Source organism: Chanos chanos, chromosome 14, assembly GCF_902362185.1.
Source record: "Chanos chanos chromosome 14, fChaCha1.1, whole genome shotgun sequence".
NCBI lineage: Eukaryota > Metazoa > Chordata > Actinopteri > Gonorynchiformes > Chanidae > Chanos > Chanos chanos.
This window is the reverse complement of record NC_044508.1, coordinates 18276798-18299297: the sequence shown is the minus strand read 5'-3', so window position 1 is coordinate 18299297 and position 22500 is coordinate 18276798. Positions and strand designations below refer to the sequence as shown.

At 41.2% G+C, this 22500-nt stretch overlaps 1 protein-coding gene across 1 annotated transcript in view; it reads right to left on the bottom strand.

Annotated features, from left to right (window-relative positions):
• The window catches only part of naaladl2 (N-acetylated alpha-linked acidic dipeptidase like 2), a 144491-nt gene that overhangs the window by 18775 nt on the left and 103216 nt on the right, over window positions 1-22500 (bottom strand). Inside the window, exons 9-10 of the mRNA XM_030791983.1 lie at window positions 21649-21795; window positions 9813-9908 (exon numbers count right to left, since the gene is read on the bottom strand). Coding sequence (XP_030647843.1) covers window positions 9813-9908; window positions 21649-21795 — 243 coding nt within the window. The remainder of the gene's footprint in view (window positions 1-9812; window positions 9909-21648; window positions 21796-22500) is intronic.

Sequence of the window (22500 nt, the reverse complement as noted above, 5' to 3'; positions counted from 1 at the left end):
TGCTACCTCTACTTAAAGCCAAGCTACCACTCCGTTTCTATTACGTCCAATGTAAAAATAAAGGCACGTTGATACACACGGTTTTCAGTTACATCTCATTCAGTATCCATCTGCTGAAAGAAACCGACAAAACACCAACTGCTTTTTTCCTTGTGCATTGGCACAAAGATAAATGAACAAATCAACAAACAAATGAACACACAGATGAGTGATTGACTGATTGGCTGTCTGGACACATGAATGAATGAGTGAATAGATGAGTGAATGAATGAATGAATGAATGGATGAATGAATGAATGGATGAATGACAACATGCCTAAAGCAGTCACTCCGCCTGGAGTTCAGCTGTGGTCACACGAATTGTAAATGCCCGTGAAAATGCAATATGACATAAAATATTCAAACCTTTCTCAGATTCCTGCTTCCAGCCTTTTGGATCGACCCTCTAAACATAACATTCAGCATATAGCTTATATCTGACTATTCTCTACTGTCCACTGACGCAGCAATAACCAAAATTAATCAGTCATGTACCGAGGACATTTCTGAAAATGTCATTATGCCCATAGAGGCATCGAACCAGATAATCTGAACACCACAAGTAAAAATAAATAAATTAAATTAAATTAAAAAATGCTCCGTTTTAATGTCCCCTGTGTGATTCAAATGCTGCTGGTAGTTCTTTCAGTGCCTTTGGCCCAGCTAAGACCGAAACTTTACTCAGCAGGCTTTAAACCCTGGTTTGCTCAAGAAAGACAGGATCCCATCATATCAAATCCAAATTAATACAACTTCCATAAAACATTCAGATGAAAGAGGAGCGGCCTAGACAAAGACAGCTCTGAAAGTGACAGGCAAATTCGTCCTTAAAAAGAGAAAAGCGAGAACTCCCTCACACGTCATCTTGTCTCGATTTTAAGTTTTCAATTTTTCAGCGTCGTGAGCGAGGCTCCCTTTTTTTTTTTAATCAGCAGACGTGATGGATGAGCAGTGAGTTTTCGACTGCGGCTGGGGACGCCTGAGCGAGAGCGACGCCCGGACAGCCTCCCGATCTGCGGACAAATTACAGCCCTCCATTACAATGGCATGTCGGCTCTCATACAATGAGACGCCAGTTTTGTTACCCCGGTGATAAAGGAGCACGTCGACAGAGACCGCCATCAAAACGGCGCGCTAAGCCCGCCAGGTGTCAGCGAAAATTACTCCCTGACACCTCGTCATGTTATATATTAGCGTAGGATGAACTCTCTCGTTTTCGGGAAGTGTCTTGGAAAGAAGGCTGGAGGTTTGGAGAGGGTGGGGGTGTGTGTGTGAGGTAACTGAGAAGCATCACCACAGTCACAGTTCAGTTGTCAAAAGCCTTGGCTTCTCGCTTTAGAAGGAGAAAGTAAGCCCTCGGCTCCTTTGGATCACGATCCATCAGTCAGTTTGAGAAAAGGGTATCCAACTACTTTTCAGTGAAAACAGCTCAGTGGTTTCTGTCCTGTGATGAACTTTGTCCACCAAGCCAAACTGGCTTCTAAGCACTTGTGTGAGGTTGAACTTGCTTTGACCAGTACGTTTAAAAGAAAGAAAGAAAAAAAAAACCCTCTAGGGAGAGTTGCTCCTTTATATTAATGAGATTTCAGGTAACTTCAGCCGCAAATTTGGAGATGAATGAAAGCATATGCGGCTGACTTTTAAATGTGATAATATTTTCTATATTTGTAAAACTGATTAATACACCCAGTCTGGTGTCAATAGCATGATAGCTAATGAGGAGAGAAAATTGACTACCTTGTTGAAATTGGTCCAGGCTGGCATTTGGGTCTTTAATGATGGTAAAAGATGCCAATTTTTTGCTCATGCAGAAACATTCTACATTTGTCGAATAGCAGGAGATTAGCTGCTCCGTTCACTGAGTGTAGTGCGAAAAGCAGCTTTTGTGCATTGTAGATTTTTTATGGGACTAACTTAAAACAGAAACGAGTACATGACAAATAACAACTGAGGTGGCAATATTTTACCAGAAATATCCCTACATGCAATTCACATCCCGGCTATAAGCTATTGTGAACCATGTGCAATTCACATCCCGGCTATAAGCTATTGTGAACCATGTGCAATTCACATCCCGGCTATAAGCTATTGTGAACCATGTGCAATTCACATCCCGGCTATAAGCTATTGTGAACCATGTGCAATGAGCTCTTAATAGTTTGTGGTCATTAAATGAAAATCTGAGGTGGGTGGGAAAATAATATCTCACACACACACACACACACACACACACACGTACACACACACACACACGTACACACATTCCTGACCAATTATAAAACAAGCAGAAACATTGCAATAACAGTAACGGTAAGCATTAAGCAAACTTCTAATGAAGGCGGCATACCATATCCTCCACATAATAATGGTTATTTATATGAGATCCAGAGACTCCATGGCTCCATACTTCACTGCACCTGTCTAAACAAACAGTAGCAAAGTAACACCCCAGTGCAGAGCAACTCTGTCATTCAAAACAGAAGCAGCCAAAATAATATCTCACCAAGAATATAGCTGTCAGTATGATGAGTGCACATAATGAATCCCAAACACAGACAATAGATGCATCTTTGTAACCACAGTTAGTTAAAAAAAAGATAGTGAAGCCATTTTAAAGAATGGTTATTAATGCATATAATTTGTAGAAGAGATCCGTAACAGAATGCAATAAGTTAATTTCTGCATCAATAATCAAAGGTGATTTTTGGAAGCGATTGTATCGTAAAGGGAAATTGCATGACAAAAATCGGCTTTTTCCTGGTTCTTCACGGAACCGTCTGTGGAGCAGTGTCATAAAGGTGATTTGGAGGGGTAGTCTCAGGGAAAGGTGGTTTTCTCCTAATGAAAACTTGGGCAGTAACGCAACTCACACACACACACACACACACGCGCACACACACACACACACACACACACACACACACACACAGGCTTTATGCATGGAAGAATCTGCTACTCCATCATGGCGCCTGTCCCGTTCACATACCTTTCCCATCTGTCCCTTGCCGCGGACACCACATCTGTTCAACACGCCTCGCGATGCTACCAGCAGCAACACGCTAGAGTCATCATGGACGCTGTTACCTGGAGGCGAGAAACCTAGATGGCACTTTGTCAGTGCTGCTTACATCATCTTTTTCGAAAGCAGATTCTGCTTTGGTAAATCTTTAAGGCGGTGACCATGTTTGCTGCTTTCCCTTGGTAATTCATGTAGTTTTATTTTTGTGTGTGTGTGTGTGTTTCCGTCGAGGGAGAAGAAGCGAGATGAGCCTGAATTTGGAATAAGAAAGTTTTAGAGATGGTGTGGTAGGATTCTTTCAAAGAGAATGCATGTTTTAGTTTTTCATGTGACCACTGTTTCAACTGCCAGCTGCTTCGGTTGGAGGCTTTAATTAAGACCCACTTCAAAAGCATTCGCTTGGCAAGGCTCTGCACGAGAAATGTCAAAATCTGTCCGACTTCACGAGTAATTTTTGGGAAAATTGGCCCTCTTATCATTACTGAGAGGAGCTTTCACCCACAAAGCTTTCCTTTCACTATTTCACTTCACATTAATACAATTATCAAGAACAAAAGGACCTATTTTCATAATCACAGGCCCAAACGTCACAACTCAAACTCGAATAAAGCTCAACAATAGGGAACCAACAATTCAAAAAGCACTGACAGAGAGTGAACTCTCGGACAAAGAGATTTTCGTGCCGCGTTCCTAACAAAACGTGTTCTGTCACTTTATTCCTGACAAGCCCTTCAAGGTATAAGTTTGTCTTTAGAGGTCTGAGTTGATGTACAGCCAATCTTAGTTTGGCGGGGCTTTAAGTGGTAACATATATATATATATATGTATATGAGTTTTGATGAGGGGGCAGAGAATGGCTGATTGAGATGCATCTGAGGTGAGCCTTCCCCGGAGAAACAGTCATCAACTTCCAGTGCCCTCCCGCTGCCGTGTTCACACTGCCCCAGGATTCTGCCTTTCCCTCCCCAGCATCCCAGCACTGTCAGTCAGCCTGTCTGTGTACAATACAGGGGCACCTCGCCTACCGCCGGGACTCTGTTCATTTCCGTTTGACACATTGCACAGTCTGCCTTGGGATTCTGCATTGTGCTCTCTCTCTCTCTCTCTCTCTCTCTCTCTCTCTCTCTCTCCCTCTCTCTCCGTCTCCCTCCTCCCTTTCCCCTCTTCCACCATTTCCTGACAGGCTCTTCTTCTCCCTGCAACATCCATCCTGTTTTTTTGGGTTTTTTTTTCTTTCCATGGCCCAGTCCTAGTTCCCAGGGAGAGTGAAGCATGGAGTCTGTGGCAGGTGCATTTTAAAAGCATCACCCTGTGTGAGATGACTCCATCTCTGTCAGTGAGCTCATCCAATTCCACCTCCACTTCACCCTCCACCCCACACGCCCCTCCCCCCCCCCCACCCCAAACACACACACACACACACACACACACACACACACAGACACCTCCACCAGTCTCTCGCTTTTCCTTCACTCAACTCCATCAACTCCTACTATACTCTCTGGGTTAACAAGTTCCTTACATACTTACTAACTGTCCATCAACGCATCTGAGTCCAGTCTGTTTCAGTCACTCACCCAGCTCTAAAAGAATCCTACTGAATAAATTCAGATAGGCTAATGTACTTAAATGAGTATGTTTGTTTCATAATTTCACCAAGAGCAAATGTAATTCAGAGATAAATTTACGCACGTGTCATCTGGCATTAGGATTAGCGCCTCAGTGATTACTTGAGTAGACAAAGCTACGAAAAGAGAATAATTGGAGATATATCAAAGTGTTGTTAGAGCGCTGTAAGATTTGTTGGGATGCTGCTGCTATGTTTTCCTCTTTCTCCCTCAGTGATGTCCATCTCCATCAGTCTAATCTTCACTGAGAGTGAGGTTTCATGGCATTCAGTCTGTTTTACTCAGCGTTCACATCCTGGGATCTACTCTCTGATAATCACAACTGTCATCAAGCCCCTGGGCTGAGAACAGGAGATCCCAGTTTACACAAAGCCATTTGACAACCGTCAAAGGATACTGCAGAAAATCTGAGGTTTAGGGACCACAAAAATAGCATTATATTACAGGTACAGCTTCATGTCTGAGGCAACCAACACAGGGTTCTGGGGATGTTTTGAGAAATTCTCAAAGCTTTCAATCAAAAGAAGACCTGTGCAACATACAAAGAAGAAGAAGAAGAAGAAGAGGAAGAAAAAAAGCTTACTCAAAGTTATTAACATGATTGGGAATATCTATGAGCAAAACAATCTGTAAATTACCAATTAGTGTACTGTAGCTCTACATCTTATGAAAGCTCTGTATTATAGGCTTCGGACCATCTGTATAGAATTCCTCTTGGACTCATACAGCAGTTTGATACACGAGACGCCTGCACTTCGGTCACATTTTCACGTAATTCATTCATGTATGTGGATGCAGAGGCTTTGCAGAAATAAGCCTTTCTTCTGTGACTCTCTCTGGAGACAGTACAGAGGCGGCGTAGCTCAGAGGAAACGGTTGGGATTTGCGGCGGAGGGGAAGGTGATGGAGTGGCCGTGTGTTTTGGGCCCCGGCGTGATCGATGCCAGCCGCGCCGTGCCAACTCAAGGCGAAGCGAAACTTCCACGCGCGTTCCCCCCCTTCTTTTAAAAAACCAGTCACCGAGTGCTGACTGCCACCTTTCCCCAGCTGCGGCCACAAAGCCCACTTGAAAAACGAGCGGAGGGACCGGGAGAGGCTGGGTGAAAAAAAAAATTCCCTCAGGTCCTCATCCCCCCGCCCCCATCTCCCCATCTCCCCCCGCTGGTGCCGAGCAGGAAAGAGTCCATGGGTTCTGTGCTCTGACTCCTCAGAGATGAGGGGGAAAAGTAAAACCCGTCTGCCTTCACGACTAACTCAGTCTTGGGGACTTCATTTGTAGTCATACCCAATCACAGAGCCAGCGCGCACGCGCGCGCACACACACACACACACATTCACACAGCTAATTAATACACTGCTATCATTTCATCTCTGACACCCACCCTCCATTAGAAAAGTAGCCTGCGGCCACCCATATCCATGTATGAAATTAATTATCAATGTGCTAATCGAGCCTTTTAATTATTGGTATTTATCAACACAGGTTTGTACATTAAGTCTTTACGAGCGATAGCTAAACTCTCCAGAGTACCAACAGCCTCATTTGGGTTAATATTCTCTAGCAATCCTATGGCATATGGCTGGTCTTACAGCCTCTGCTCAGAGATCATATGAGGGATAATGAATCCGATGATACACACTGTCCAGTAAGAGCAGAGCTGTTTTCTCGATCGCCCATACGAGGCTGAGGAGGTGTGTAAATACACACTGTGTTCTGGACCGGCGTCGACTATAGGAGAGAATAAATCAGACCTGTTTATGCCACATGACGTGTGCACGGATTATGATTTGACCACGTGTCTTTCTCTTTTTTATTATTATTATTACTTTTTTCGCCCTGTGTGACACATTTAGAATAGATGGCAACATATTTACTCTTTCATAAGAAAAAACAGATGACTATGTGTATTCACACTGCAAAAAATCATACACGCACACACACACACACACACATATATATATATACACATACGGTGGATGTGAGACAGTGAGTGAGTCAGTGTGAGAGAAACCATTCAAACCACATATGAAATTTTAACAACATATGAATGAATGACAGGTTTCATATATGGATGTTTGTAGGTGATGAGCCAGTTCCACTCCAGAGAATTTCTATGATACATTAAATACAGGCAGACGCTATGACTTCTTCTTTTCAACTTGGTGTAACCTGGCGTCCACTGAATAGGATTTTTTTTTTTTTTTTACAGATGCAACTGAAAATAATATACATTTATAAATTACAGATACTCTGTATATACATCCCCTTGTACGTTGTGTATAGTGGTTTCCATCGTGTAAGAGGTGTACGTTCCGGCATTTTCTGTACTTCAGAGTGATTTTCCTCCCCCCTGCTCTATCCTCTGCTCTGTTCTCAATCTCTCTCTGTGGGGCTGAGGCAGCTGGGTACCCCATTCTGTTCAATCCCAGGAGAGGAGGAGACGTCCCCTGATAAGACAGTTCTGTCTTTTCAAAGAATTTTCAATACCCTACTCTCTCTCTCTCTCTCTCTCTCTCTCTCTCTCTCTCTGTGTATATTTTCTCCCCCCCCCCTCTTTATTATTCAAAAAGTTTCTCTATCCACTGTCCATTGTGCCGCTATGAAATATGATGTTTTGACACTTCCAATTCTGCTCCTTGAATTCTAGATCAAACTCATGCCTGATTTTTTTTTCTTTTTCTACTCTTTTCTCTTTTGCCTCACATGCACTTCAACATCTTTCCAAGAACTTTTGGAACAACTATTGGAAGTGCTTAAATCTGACACACATATTAGCATTTAAAAATGTGACTGTGACATGAGAGACATTGAAAAGACACTTAGATTTGTCTGGTGCTGGATTGGCCATTGTTGTACATTTCTCTCTCTCTCTCTCTCTCTCTCTCTCTCTCTCTCTCTCTCTCTTTTTCTCCTTCTGTTTGTACCAGTTAGTGTAATGTCTGGCCCTTAACAGTAAGAGTTTGACTCAGATAAGAATGCAGAAAATTCATCTTCAAACTGTCAGTATCAAGGATGAAGAACTGTGTTTAAAAAAAATCCCTTCCTATTCTATTTCTTTAATCTTCATTAATATTCCTTTTAGTTGTTGTTGTCGTTGTTTTGTTGTGTTGATCTTTGTAAGTTTACTTACTACCTAAATGCACGCTTCAGGTTGTGTGAAAAATGACCTGTCAAGTTTCCGCCTTTAGCCAAGCAATCAGTGTCTGTGAGAGAAGCAGTGTTTAATGAAATGACATGACTAAGTTGTGGACAAAGCTTCTGGACCTACTCACTCACTCACACGCGCACGCACACACACACACACGAGCGCGCACACACGCACACACACACACGCACGTGCACACACACAGACACACACACACAGACACACACACACACACACACACACACACACACACACACACACATTTACTCAAACATGCAGGCTCTTGTATAGCCAGAGGGTCAGGGTTAGAGGAGAAAAGAACTGACCAGTCAACTGTGCAGGCCTGAAGATAGGCATCCAAAGTTTCAGTCTTGTGTGTCTGTATGTGTGTGTGTGTGCGTGTGTGTGTGTGCGTGTGTGTGTGTGTGTGTCTGTATGTGTGTGTGTGTGCGTGCGTGTGTGTGTGCGCGCACGCGTGGATGTCCCAATGGTGGTACAAGTACAGCTAGAGTTGTTTTTTTTTTTTTGTTTTTTTTTATCTTGCTATTCAGAACATAATACTCATACAAACTTCAAAGACAGACATAAAGCAACAAAGGAAAGTCTGAGCGAGTCACAGCTAAAGTTTGTTTTAATTTGTTTTGATTACTGTTCCCAAAGCAACCTTGTTGTTTGTGTGTGTGTGTTTTTTTGTTTTTTTTCTCGTGGCACGTCTCTGAACAGTGAACTGAAAGCAAGCACCCTCTTCTGCCTCTCTGTTCTGTGTGTGGTATTATTCAGCGATACGCATCTTTTTCTTTTTCTTTTTTTAATGAATGTGAAGAGCCGAAAAAGAAAAAAAAAAGTCGGGGAGACAAACAGAGAGGACCCTATAAATTGCAGCAATACTCAACGCCCCCCCCCTCCCCCCTCACTCCCTGTTTTCTAACCACACATCAGTTTGACATATTTGATCCAAAAATATGTGCACATCTCAGAAGATGAATGGTAGTCTGGGAGCAGTGTTGAATCCTGGGAGAGAGAAATTCAGACCTAATATAACTCTTTTGCATAAAAATAGAGCAAAAAAGAACATTGAGAAGAATGTGCAGCGTATATCATTCTAACCAAACGCACGTGTGCCACAAGCTGCGTGTGGCTGGATAAACAGTCTGGCAGGGAGAGAGAGAGAGAGAGAGAGAGAGAGAGAGAGGGAAAAGTGACAGATAAATAAAGAAATAAACGAGAAGAAGCAGCTGACGTCCCCCGCCACGTTCTCTGCCAACCCCAATCAAAGTTACACTTTCACGTCGCCGACACAAATTAATAAGCTGGTGACTACGTACTTCAAACCAAACCTAAATGCACGGACGAGACAGTATAAAACTGTCATAAACACCTTATATATAACAATGTATCATAAAGTGTAATGTATTATAGCAATGACACTGGAATCCATAACCAGTAAGTCATGTTTTCTCATAACTACATGGATTTGACATTATAACAGAACCTGCATGTATGATGGATTATGCATTCTGTACACTTAATCCATTTTAATAAAATTTACAAAAGACTCAGAGGCATGCACGTGTTATAACAGCTTATAGTGAAAGGTTATGAGTCATAACATGTTAGAATAGCTAACATATTATTTGTTGATGCCTTCATAACAAACATTACGTGTTGTTACATTTCATTCATTAAGTGTTGATGTGGTAACTCCAGCAATATCAGTGCCTAATAATGTGGGATTCAGACACTGTATAGCCTTATAAATGTCTTTTGGTATCTTTTGATATCCTAGTTTTGGTGTCATTTTGACCACCAATGATTTCCTATGTCAGCATTAAGACGTGCTATGCAGGCATTATACATCTGCATTAAGGGTTCATAACGTCTAGTAACTACATTTACAACGTATTTTGCATTCATAGGCATTACTAAAAAAAAAAAAACTACACGGCGGAGAATGACTGAAGAGACACATGATGAACTTACCTTGGCAACAGTCTGATGAAGTCTGAAAGACGGATCCAACATCTCTCCTGCCCCTGGTTCAGAGGGATAGAAGACCTCAGGGAGAAAACCTGCAGCCTGTTTTTAAAAGAAAGACAGAAGGTATGTAAAGCCTTTAAAATGTGCAAGGCATCTTCTAAGTACATTCGTAAAAAAAAAACAAAAAAAAAAACAAGGCAGACTTTTATTAGCATCCAAGAACTTTTGAAAGTAGACTGCATTCTATTTCTAATTTTGAAACATTTTCTTTTTCCTTTTCTTGGTGTAGCATATCCCTGTAAATCAAATGCAGGATCAATATTAGCCATTGTCTACAGAGCGTGTTCACTCCCGCTTCTCAGCAGCTACTGTTGTTTGTGGTTTTCAAAAGCTTGAGCTGTTTTCGGCAGCCTGGTACACATGTAAAACAAATCATTTGTGGATGAAGTAGTCCTGCCAAGACGGCTTCTGTAACAGAAGAGAGCAAAAACAGTGATGCTTTCAGAAAGAGTTCATTCTGGCCACAGATGTGAATGGTAAAGCTGACAGAGTCACCTGCCACCACCAAATGTTAAACAGTCTAATTGGTGATTGGTGGGTGCGTGTTGGTTTCAAGACCTGCTCACCTCCACTTGAAAGGTCATTTTAAATGAAAATCTCTTTCTTTCTTTCTTTCTTTCTTTTTTTAATTAGACAAATATTTTAATGCTGTCTCTCATCAGTATTACTTAACCTTGAAGTCTGATTTCACAGTTTGACAGAGGAGCTGAGCAGAGAAGTCAAGTCTAAAAGAGCCAGGGACAAAAAAGGCTAACCAAAACAAGAGATGAGCTAGTGTCGTCTGACTGGCCATCTGAGAGCAGTGTTAGAGGCATGTGTGAGTCACTACAGCTATGACTCACTGTCTGGGGGTTAAAACCAAGGGCCCTTCTGTCTCACTCCCAGTTTCTCTTTCTTTCTCTTTTTCTCTCCCTCCTTCCCTGATGGCAGCATGCACTGTCAGGTAGAATGATAGAGGTGGTGTTTCTCAACCAGGGTGACACCAAGCTGGAGACTACAGTGACAAGGATGGAGTCTGTGCTCACAAACACAGACATACACACAAACATGCACACACACACACACACACATACACAAAGACACCAATGCACACACCTCACACACATGCATACACACACAGACACACACTCCACTCACGCACACTTGAAAGCGAAGGCATTGATTATTTTTCAGGAATATCCTATCCTGCAGAGTGTAGCAGACAACATGAGCCCAAGGGCTTTTAGGAGCAAAAAAAAAAAAAAGGAAAAAGAAAAGTAATAAAAACAGAACCTGTGCGTCTGTGAAGTGCCAAAGAATGATAGCTTTTTTCCCCTCTTTTTTTACACTCTGAGTTTGTAGCGGTCATGTAAAGTAACCCAACAAAGGCAAGTTCACTGAGAAAGACTGGAGGTATTAGATGCGCTACTGCAGTATAGAAAACGATTTTTCATCTGTTTTGAAGTACACAAGTTGATGTTTTTTGAGCGCAGCGACTCATAGAGGACTTGTTACTTAAACATCTCAGCAGGGCTCAGCAAGCAGGGTTAATCAGCTGAAACACACGTTCACTAACTGACCACAGCAACATCTATGATAGCAGCATCAACAACAAGAACAAGAACAAGAAGAAGAACAACAACAACAACAACAAGAACACGCAGGAGATATTTTCTGTAAAAGCATTAGAATATGTGAACAGTGTTATCGTACATCAGAAGCTATTTTCCCACATTTTTCATTCTTTTTGTAAACGTTTACTCACAAATGGATCAGAGCTTGACTCTTCTCCACCTTTTTGAGGATAAACATATTGTTTTCTTCAGATCTTCGAGTGCATATAACCGCTTTAGATGAATAAACACATGAGCCTTGAATTGGGAACAGGAAAAAGACATTATCGTAAGCCCTACAGCACCTATGGGTGACCCTGAATGGAGAATGTCATTCTTGGTTACCTCCACAGGCAGGTGGATTGGCTTCACTTGACTACAAAAGACGGAGACCATGGGGTTCACCTCAGGATATTTGCTACAAGCTTATTCTGTCCAACAATCCTAGCTTTACAGCTGCCGCATCTGTGCCATCAGAAATACGGCTCCAATTCAGTCTCTAAAGATTGAACTGCACTGCTGCTATTGGACTGCAATATAATAGGAGGGGAAATAGAAAGAAAGAAAGAAAGAAAGAAAGAAAGAAAGAAAGAAAGAAAGAAAGAAAGAAAGAAAGAAAGAAAATTTACAGTAGCTATATCACTGGTGGTATATCAAGCCAAACAATCTGACATTCCAGTTTAAAACCCTTGTAAGATTAAATGTTTCCCAATTCATTTTTTTTTACTTTAAAGCAACACAAATTCATCCATGTAGATATCAAACTGAATGTGCAACCAAAGGATGATCAACAGGTTAGACGATTAGAAGCCAACACTCTAAATCCCCAAATTCAAATGAACACTGGAAGTTGGACACCTTGAGTGGTGGCATGGTACCTCCAACTCAACACATACGACTGAAATGTACCTCCAACTCAACACATACGACTGAAATGTGCCTCCAACTCAACACATACGACTGAAATGTACCTCCAACCCAACACATACGACTGAAATGTACCTCCAACTCAACACATACGACTGAAATGTACCTCCAACTCAACACATACGACTGAAATGTGCCTCCAACTCAACACATATGAATACGAGCACGAGTCTTTCATACAGTGATAAGCACAGTCATGTCCTCAAAGCGTCCCTCCTCAACGCCTGCATGCTCCTCTTTCTTTTTTTTTTTCATAAATTACACCAAGAGAAGAATGAATGTGCTTATCACAATTGCTAATGTTGAAGATTTTGAGGGCAATGGTTGGGAGTTCCAGTCCCCACTGGTGAGGGAGGCTGGGGGAGTTGGAGGGACCGGGGGGGACGGGGGGTGGGGGGGGGTGGAGGGGGTGTGTGCTACGTGTCTCAAAGAGCCATTGCCAAATAGAATTACTGACTGCTAGTGGGAGCACAGAGAAAGAATAACAGTCTCTCAGTCCTGGAAAGCAAGACACACACTGTTTATGTAAGCTGGAAAATGATGCTTTGAATAGAGTAATCAGCATGAAGCTATAGATCAGCCCACTTGTTAAAAAAAAAAAAAAAAAAAGAAAAGAAAAAGAAAAGGAAAAAAAAAAAACGTCTGGCTTTGAAGCACGGGATACTCTCACAACGAAGCGCTCTGAGCCGTTTAGCTCGACATTATTTTCCCACAACCAGAACTAATGGTCTATTGTTGGCAACACGCGCATGAATATTCATCCACAATGAAAGAGGGATAATCAGAGGTGCTAAAGCGCGGTGCCAGGCGGGGATCAGCTGTCGTTTCATGGCGCTATCAGTAATTTAATCAACCACAGAGCTCAAACAGAAACTTAATGCCTCCGGTTAGAAGTGAAATAAGGATTCCACAACACAGAGAAACAATTAAAAAAAAAAAAAAAAAAAAAACAAGTTCTCAAAGGAAAAAGGAAGAAAGTCTGGGTTCACCATGGAGGTATTGTCACCGAAAGTTCAGCGAGGAAACGGCTGCTATTGAGAGCCGTTTTGGAAGCCAGAGTCACTAGAGTAAGTGTAAGCAAGGGAAAAATATGTGCAAAAAAAAAGAAAGCCAGCTGGGATAACCATGAAAACAGAGTGAAGAGATAACATAACAAACTGAAAAGCTGGGTCTGGGTGACTCTAAACAAGTAATCTTTTCCCTGTGAAAAGGGCTCTAGATTGTGAATTATATGTCTGCGTTAAAACTACTGGAGAAAAATTCATTACCAGATCATCGTCTTGGCTCTGTTTTCCCCCATGCAGCTGAGGCTGCTCATTCCACAAAGTAAACAGGGGATTTCAGAGTGTGATGAACCTCTAAAGATGTTGAGCTGATAAACATTTAAACGTGTTGGCGTACTTGGCGTAATTTGATTAAGGTTAAACTGTTTTTCAAAGTAATTTTAAACGGATCAAAACAAAACATCGCTGGTTTCCACAGTAGCCAAGGGCATCTTACTTTGAAACATATTTATTGTGAAACACAATGTTGACTGTTGGAAATTGAATGCATGCCCCCTTGATTTTAGCTCGCTAAGTTTGGATCACTATTTTACACTCCTTTACTATAAACACAAAATGATAAGTACCTCTGCATGAAAACTTTCCAGTAGCGTCAGTTTTCCGCTAATGAAATCTAATTACCAGATTTCCAGTTACCAAACGGCTCCTAACGAGGCATCGTAAGGGACACGTAATTGCTTACAACAGGTCTTAGAGCATTTTATGGCAGTGTCAAAATGCTGCTTTTCAGTTAAGCAGTTTTGGCGGTTTATTCTGCTTTTAATCGACGTGTTTGTCCATTTGTGGGTTGTCTGTGATGAGCAGACGGACTGCTGTGGACAGGCTTGGACGGCTTAAGTAGGTGATTAGGCAGAGAAACAGTGGGAAAATGGCTCGATGATCTCTTCTGTGTTCTTCCACACTTCCTCTCAGTGGCAGCTATCTGATTGGTCCCCGGGAGGCCTGAAGATGAGCTGATGTGTTGGCAGCCCTTTTGCATCACTAGCGCAGACAAACACTGGAGAACTTCAGATCAATAGCGGCTGCAGGTGTTGTATACATTTCAGTGCCATTGCTAGGTTTGGGAGTGCTCCTGCTGTTCAAACCTTTAGAGATGAGCTGAGTTAGACTAATGCTGGTCTCCACTGGAATAGCTACAACAATGAGACACTCTGTGTTTCTGTCCACAGACTGTTTATGTCTGTATGGCTAAAACCAACCAACCAACCAACCAAGCCAAACCAAACCAGTGAGTTCATTTATCTGCCTATTGCTTTACTGTGTCAAGTGCCTTAACATATTTATCATCAATAACATATTTAAACCTATGACTATGAGAGTGCATTGAAAATCCTTGGGCTGTACACCATTTCTTCCTTTGAGCATTTTTTCACACATTTAGTATACTGTTAAGGGTGTTAATGGTTTACTTCACAGCCCATATTGAAGTCCACCTACATGTGTGACCACACAGAAGACTAGTTTAATGATTATCGTTTTGAGTGAATCCATGGTGTGTGGTGTTATAGCATCATAATGAAAGGTGTGCGTAATGATTCGAAACATGTAATAGAGGTAACATTGAGTGTGTGGGGTGAAGTGAGGAAGGGGATTTGACCCCTGAGCTACTGGGAGACATCCAGAAAACCAAGAGAGAAAGAAAGAGAGAGAGAGAGAGAGAGAGAGAGAGAGAGAGAGAGAGAGAGAGAGAGAGAGAGAGAGAGAGAGAGAGATCCTTTAGGGACAGAGATCCCCAGGGTTTGCTGCCTTTCGCAAAGATAAACAAGCCAGGGCGATTAGCATCCAGCCTGTAGCTTTTCCCCCTCAGCAGATGTTCAGGTTGATCTGGGTTGGGAGAAGCTTTGCCTCAGCTAACTCACTGTTGCCGACCAGATGCTACATCTGCTCAGCACTGTTATGAAGTTGTACGGCAATCACAAATAGACAGAATGATGATCTCTGTCTCCAGCTCCCAAACAAGCTCCGACATCTCTGAATGTGATCTCAAAGCCGTCGTAGCTCACATTTTCACGGTCATAGCATCGGTGCTACAGCTTAATGAAAAAAAAGAAAAAGAAAAAAGAGAACGTGGCAGACTTACATAAACGTTTCGTTTTCATTTCAGCCATGAAAACAAATGTGAGTGACTCTTTACAGCTGATGAAGTCAACGTTGACTGAATTCCTGTCCAAAACATGAATACATCTGTCCAAATTTGTGCTAAGAATGAAGCACATTGCTCACTGAGCCAGCATAGCCGTGTAGCTTGCTTGATGACCCCTGAGGTTAAGGTTCACATCCAGAGAGAGGAAATATGTTCCACAAATCAAAATGTCAGAGTTTGGGACAAGTACATGAAATTACTCCAGGGCCAAAATCCAGACAATAAACATGAGTAAAAAAATACAACAAAACAAAAAAAAACAAAACACAGACTATTTCATGAAAAAATAGGACGTAGAAAGGACATAGTTATGGGTTGGTTTTTCTTTGAATTGAAGAGGAAAGAGTGCATTTTCTGCACTCCTCCATTTTAGCTCGCCTTTATAAATGGTAGAGGTTAATGTTTCATTTTATTTCTCCAGAGAATTCATTTTCCCACCGGAGTTCCATTTTCATTTCCGTACATGGTCCAAATTTAAGGCAGAGTAAAATGAAAGAAATACATTTTTAGATGAAAGAAAAAAAAAAAAGCCTAATTTAGCAGGGGGAAAAAAAGGCTTGGGTTTGTTTGACAACCCTTCAAGACATGCAAGACCTTGTCGAGAAATGAGGACAAGATGGAAAAAACGCATTCATTTTTTTTTTTGGTTTGTTTGTTTTTACTTTCGTGTCATTAGGCACAGCAGACAAAACAAGCTCGTAATCGTTTTCATTGTTTTGTCAGGACTAGATATGCAAAAAGTTTTAGAATATGCTGTTGCTAAGTGATTATCTTTGTCATATAATTTAGTATTTAAGCAATTTTTTTTAAATCTGTTTTCATCATTCTTTTTTTTTAATTTTTATTTATTTACTTATTTATTAATTTATTTTAATGGTGTTTTAGATTTGGCGCCTAGCAAATAAAAGATTTATTGTCTGTGCAATTCCAAAACATCCAAAGTCTCTTTGATTGTTCTTCGATTAAACATTAAGTTCCCAGTCTCATAATGAATTGCTTCATGTCTTTGTGATTGTGCCTTCATTTAGTCAAGTCCCTTGGTGTTCATTAATTGATTCAACTATCTAGCACAGGCAGCAAGAAGCTAGGTCTTCAAAAAAAAAAAAAAAAAGAAAAAAAAAAGAAAAATAAATAAACAAACCCCCCAAAACAGAACTTCTTCTCCAAACAGAATAACAGAATATCCGAACAAACAGAATACCCTTTGCTGGAACACAAATTGTAACTAAACAGACTTAATATAGAATTTAAATCGATGAAAAGCGATTTGGGCAGTGGTGTTTTGCTAACAACTCAAGCTGAAAAAAAAAAATAACAACCCACACACCTGTATTTCACTCTCTGTAAGACCTCTCTTCCCACCAAAAACGGGGTCACTTTCATCTGGTAAAAGCCAGATGGTAGAACATGACTGGCTGGGACCAGCCTGACTGAGCTGTCAATTCAACGCAGGGCACCAACGGATGGAGTTGCCATCTGATCTGAAGGCATTGGGGGCCAATGAATTTCCAGCATCCAGATGCAGCTACTTCACACTGCTAATTAGATTAGCCTTGCACACTCTAGTGTAGCACCTCAGGCCAGAAAACCTGAACATGCCAGCCTGCACGCGGCCAAGGAAATACTCCTGACTTTCAAGGGTAGGATAATGTATTTGCATAAGTGAAGCAAGGAGACAAAAAAAAACCAAAAAAAAGAACCCACACGCATTTGGAAAAAGGCCTCAAGTGTAAACTTGGAAGTGACTGATTTTAGTGCAGTTAGACACCTGTCTAAACTGGTAATCAATTCTGACCCTGGGTTCCAAAGGCTGGAAAGTAAGTTGCTATGTGGAGGCCATCTGGAGAAGGGAGAGTTGGTGGTAACACGTGACCAAGCACATTCTCTGCTCTGTCACTTTGCATTAACTTAGAGTTTTTCGTGGTAAAGGATATTCACAGACCAGAAACACCTTCACCTCTAAACTAAAAGAAGGCCAAAATAAAACATGCAAAAAAAAAAAAAAAGAATTCAGTCATTTTACAAGAATAAGAGAGGATAAATTAAATCAAATGTAAAATTACTCTTGTTTTACTCCTCAAACTTAGGACTTTGACATTGATTAAATAATACATTTTGACTGTGAATGAATATTAAATTAAATCTCTGATGTTAAAATCAATCTCAAATTGAAAAGAAGTCACGTTTAAGAATAACACGTTGCGGTAAAAATCAGAGCAGTCGCTTTAGGCTAGGTCACCAGTTGCAGATTCCACAAACACACGTGCAGACAAGCACACACATACCCATGCACATGACCGCATGCATTCACATACAGCCCTGCTACAGAAACACATGCAAAAATTATGACAGTACAACAATCCTTGAAGCAAGTGTGTCATTTTGAATCCAAAGGCTTTGACTGCGAAGGCTCCTGGAGCTGCCTGCTAGTCCTGTGCTGTTGTGCAGATCTAGCCATGAGAAGCAGTTCCCAAACACACTAACGTCCCCTAGCTCTAATTCAGTGTGATGGGTTGAATGCCAGGAAAAGGTTACTTTCACAGTTTAAGGCACACCAGTATTGCACAGCCAATGCTTAGCCAGGCATGAGGAGAGGACAAGACAGATGCACACACGAGTATGGAGTCCCCACAGCACCAGATCCAATGTTCACTGAGTGAAGAGAGAAGAAAAATAGCATTGCTTATGAACTTCTCCACAGACTTCTGTGTGTGTGTGTATGTGTGTGTGTGAGAGAGAGAAAGAGTGAGAGAGAGAGAGAGAGAGAGAGAGAGAAGTAAAAAAAAAAAAGAAAGAAGGAAAGAAAGAAAACAATTTAATGCATTCTGTCTGGTTTGTACAGCAGGTAAGATAAAGCAGAGAAATATCCTTTGTGGTAAATACATGGCAATCCAGTGAAAAACTGTCAGATATCACTATGTCTTTTCTCTGGCAGAAAAATAAATAGGCACTGGTACAGTATTGTACTACAGTACAGTATTACTTTACAACATTTTGATACACCCTGCAGTTATGAGAAAATTTTACATTTTTGGTTATTATTTGATATATTTTTTTTCACCTGCTTGACTAAGGAAGCAGCCTTTTCTTCCTCTTGCTAACATGAGCTAAGTGGTATCTTCCTGATGCTATATTTTCTGTCCTTAAACACTAATGTCTCTTCTACTAAATGAAAAATCTCAGAACTCTTTAAGTTGTCCCTCAAACCATAAAATGACAAGAAACAGCAAAACTTTGATTTTTAAACAGCACTTTGTCTTTGGTTTGATATCCCAGCCATCTCCTACAGGAATGCAAAGGTAGATAATGCAGTGCTTAGGCAAACAAGTTCTGAGAGATAGGCTGGCCATTGATGTTCTCTCAATCATAATATCAGAAAAAAACTGGTGGTTCTCAATATTGGTTTGTTGTTTTGCCTTTGAAAAGAAACAAAACGTGTTCCTAGGGACAAAATTTGATTCAAGCGCTGAGTACTTAAGAACAAAGTAAAGAACAATATGCTTCCCGTGTGTTTGTATTACACCGACTATCATTTCTGGAAAACAAAAACAAAAACAAAAACAAAAATAACAACAACAACCAACCACCGCAGCCCACCTCTATCTCATCAGACATATCTATTCTGTTTCTACTAAAACAAAACAAAACAAAAGTAAACAGTTTAAAAACTTAATACAGTAGGACACATTACCCACTGTGCAGAGTACTAGCTGTCCCTTGACATCTCCTCGGTAAAATAAACGGGGAGCTGACTCTTTCTTGTGCTCAAGGAGGCATCTCCTGTCCTCTGCATATGTTCTCTCTCAGCAGGACGGATGGTTGTGACCTCGTTAAGGCGCTGTCTCTCCCTTCATCATTTTTCCACCTCTCGACTTCCCGTCTGGTCTGGCCAGGCCCCTCCGAGACCTACCCCGTACCTGTCATTCTCTCTCCATCCATCCATCCTTTCCACATAATTAAACCATGTTTGTCTGGTCAAAGTGCCCCTTCTAGCGCATCTCTTTACTTCCGCGTCGCTGAGTTTCGTGGGGTTTTTTTTTGCTTGTTTTTCTTTTCTGGAGGTAGGAGAAAATGCACCGTATGCGTTTTCATGAGCGTCGTGGTCATTTTCAAAAGGGACAAGGCCGTAGTGACAGCAGCCCGGTGAAAAGTGGAATAACACTGAAGATAGACACACGTGCGTGCGTGTTCCGTCTCAACATTCATTCAAGATAAAGCAGTACAATTTGCCATTGGCCCTGAATGTGCTACACTTTCATTATGTCCAGTGTTTAACAGAAGACTGTGCCGTACACAGCTCAGAAATATAGCTGCTGTGTACTATGTATTTCAACCTTCATTTCAAAACGTAACAGGCCCACTGTCATAACCCAGCAGGACACGGAGCTTAAAAAATGATACTTGCAAGCAATCAAGCAATCTTAAACTCAGTGTACCACACTTTCTATTACCGAGGGCCTTGGAACAAACTATTTTCAATCTACTAACTGTCCAGAACACTAGCTCACTTAAAAAGGTTTTGCCACATGCGTATGTAGCTAACACGATCAATGTCACAACATTTGTTTTTATGCCATATAATCCCAGATTAAAACACCTGTGGAAGAATTCTGTCATTAGTCATGTCTGCTTTCTGAGAGTAAAAGCACGGTTGGAATTTCCCATTTGTAGAGTGATGCACTGAAAGTCTAAATAAAGAGAGGAGAGCAAGGCCTACAGACTGTTAAAATAACATGGTCCTCACATGGATGAGGAGATTTGGTGGTAATGGTTGGGTACAATGTAACTGAATGTGATGAATGAAAGTACCGACCCCACAGGGAGGGGAGAATTTAAGTATAAGACTGTCTGGAAATGAGGACATCTCCATGGTGTCAGTCAAAACTGAACAATCTGAGTAAGGTGTACGGCAAGAGCCTGTATCCACAGCTGGGTGTTTTATTGTGTGTGTACGTGTGTGAGTGCGTGTGTGTGTATATGGATGTATGTATGTGGTGTATGTGAGACAGAGAGAGACAAGCAAGCAGATGCTGAACAAGTGGACAAATTTGTGGGAGGCCACACTGTTGTCAAATACAAAGCTATCCCGGCCACAGAACAGATGGTGCTTTTCAACATCTTGTCATCACTACAGTTAAAAAAAACACACACACACACACAAAAAAACAGTCATATCCAACTTCTCATTGTCTAACATAAAAGTCTGGAGGCACAAAACCTCAAATTAACAAAAGGGAATCCAGCCGTCTCGACAGTTAAGTCCTTTGCAATCCCGAGAGCTGTGGTTAGAATAAAGACTTCTAGCCACAGGTCTTTCAGCATGCCAAAACTGATTTGATTCATTGATTTTTTTTCTGTTGCAGATGTGGTAGCAAATTTGTACCATCGCATTCACCCATCCACCAACAGAAAAGGACAGGAAAAAAAAAAAACAAAAAAAAAACTTTAATCTTTGATCATTCAAAAAAGAACCTGCAGGAACTCAAGACTACATCTGTGTGAATGTGTGGAGCTGGAATATATCATATATGAATGTTTATATTCTTTATTCTTTTTTATTCTTATCTAAATGAATACTCATAGATCTGAATACTCATATTCTAAGTAACAGCAGTATACGATATTTAGGGAAAGACAGAATGCATTAAGAATGGGTTGTAAATGGCATGGTAGTAGTAAGGCAGTAATGCCAGGGGAAACACCTTAGTGGTTGTTGGGTTGTGGGTTCAAACTCTAAGCATGAGGATTTACTGCCGGAGTGCCCGAATACAAGGGATGTAATCCCCAAAATGTCCCTCCAGAGGCGAATCATCTCCGACAGAGTGAAAAATAATTTAATGAGAGACTCAGCTCACCGTAAGAATACTGTATACGAGGTCATATATGAGTTTATGAGCAAGTTTATCAGTACATTTCTGTCACTGGAATGAAAATGTTTGTTGGACTATTCTCCCCAAGTTGCGGTGAATGGAATTTGCCTACACAATCACTTCAGCAATGAACAGTCTACCACAAAGACAGCTCCTCTGGTGTGCTGGGAGAGGTTTGGGTACCTTTGCTGTGCGGGCTGTAGCAGATGTGAACTCCACGGTGGGGACAGCAAGAACATTTGCGAAGAAGTTTGTGTCCCCAGGGGTCTGCAGGGAGCTGACATTTGGACCAGGGCAACCTCCTGCTCCACCACATTTCAGCTGCTGCCTCTGAAACGTAAACAAATGCACACAGACACACTTGTTAGAGAGGTGAGTGTGTGGGAGGGTGTGCACAGGCGTGGGCGTGGGCGTGGGCACGTGTGTGTGTGTGTGTGTGCTCGTGTGTGTCTGTGCGTGTGTGTGTGTGTGTGTGTGTGTGTGTGTGTGTGTGCGTGTATATGTGTGCGTGTGCGTGTGTGTGTGAGGGCAACATACGATATGAATTTTATATTCATATTAAAATTAATTTTTTTCAGTCCATCTCAATTGTTTGACATCATCTTCCAGATATTACTGCGTAATATAGGACCACTGAGTGATGTACTACACTACAGGATGTGTACTTCAATCAACAAAGAAATTACTACCTACCTTCCCTGTATAACTCTGACACAGTACAAAATAGCTTCAATCCAGACTTACTGCAACCCATACAGTAGATATAACACTAATTTGTGAGAATGAAATCAATATGCGGTGTATGCCCAAAAAATAGATTACGGTTATGAGCAGCAAAGGTTTCCATAGAAACGTAGTCTAGTAACTCTGGAATTTCTGAAATCCTCACTTGTTTAGTGTGTAACCAAGAAAAAAAAAAAACAACTTGTCATCACAAACTTAAGTAAGGCTGAGGGAAACTCCAATTAATTAGTCCTTAGAGGCTAATGCAGATAAAGCAATACAAAATACAAAATAAAAAACAAACTTTGTTAA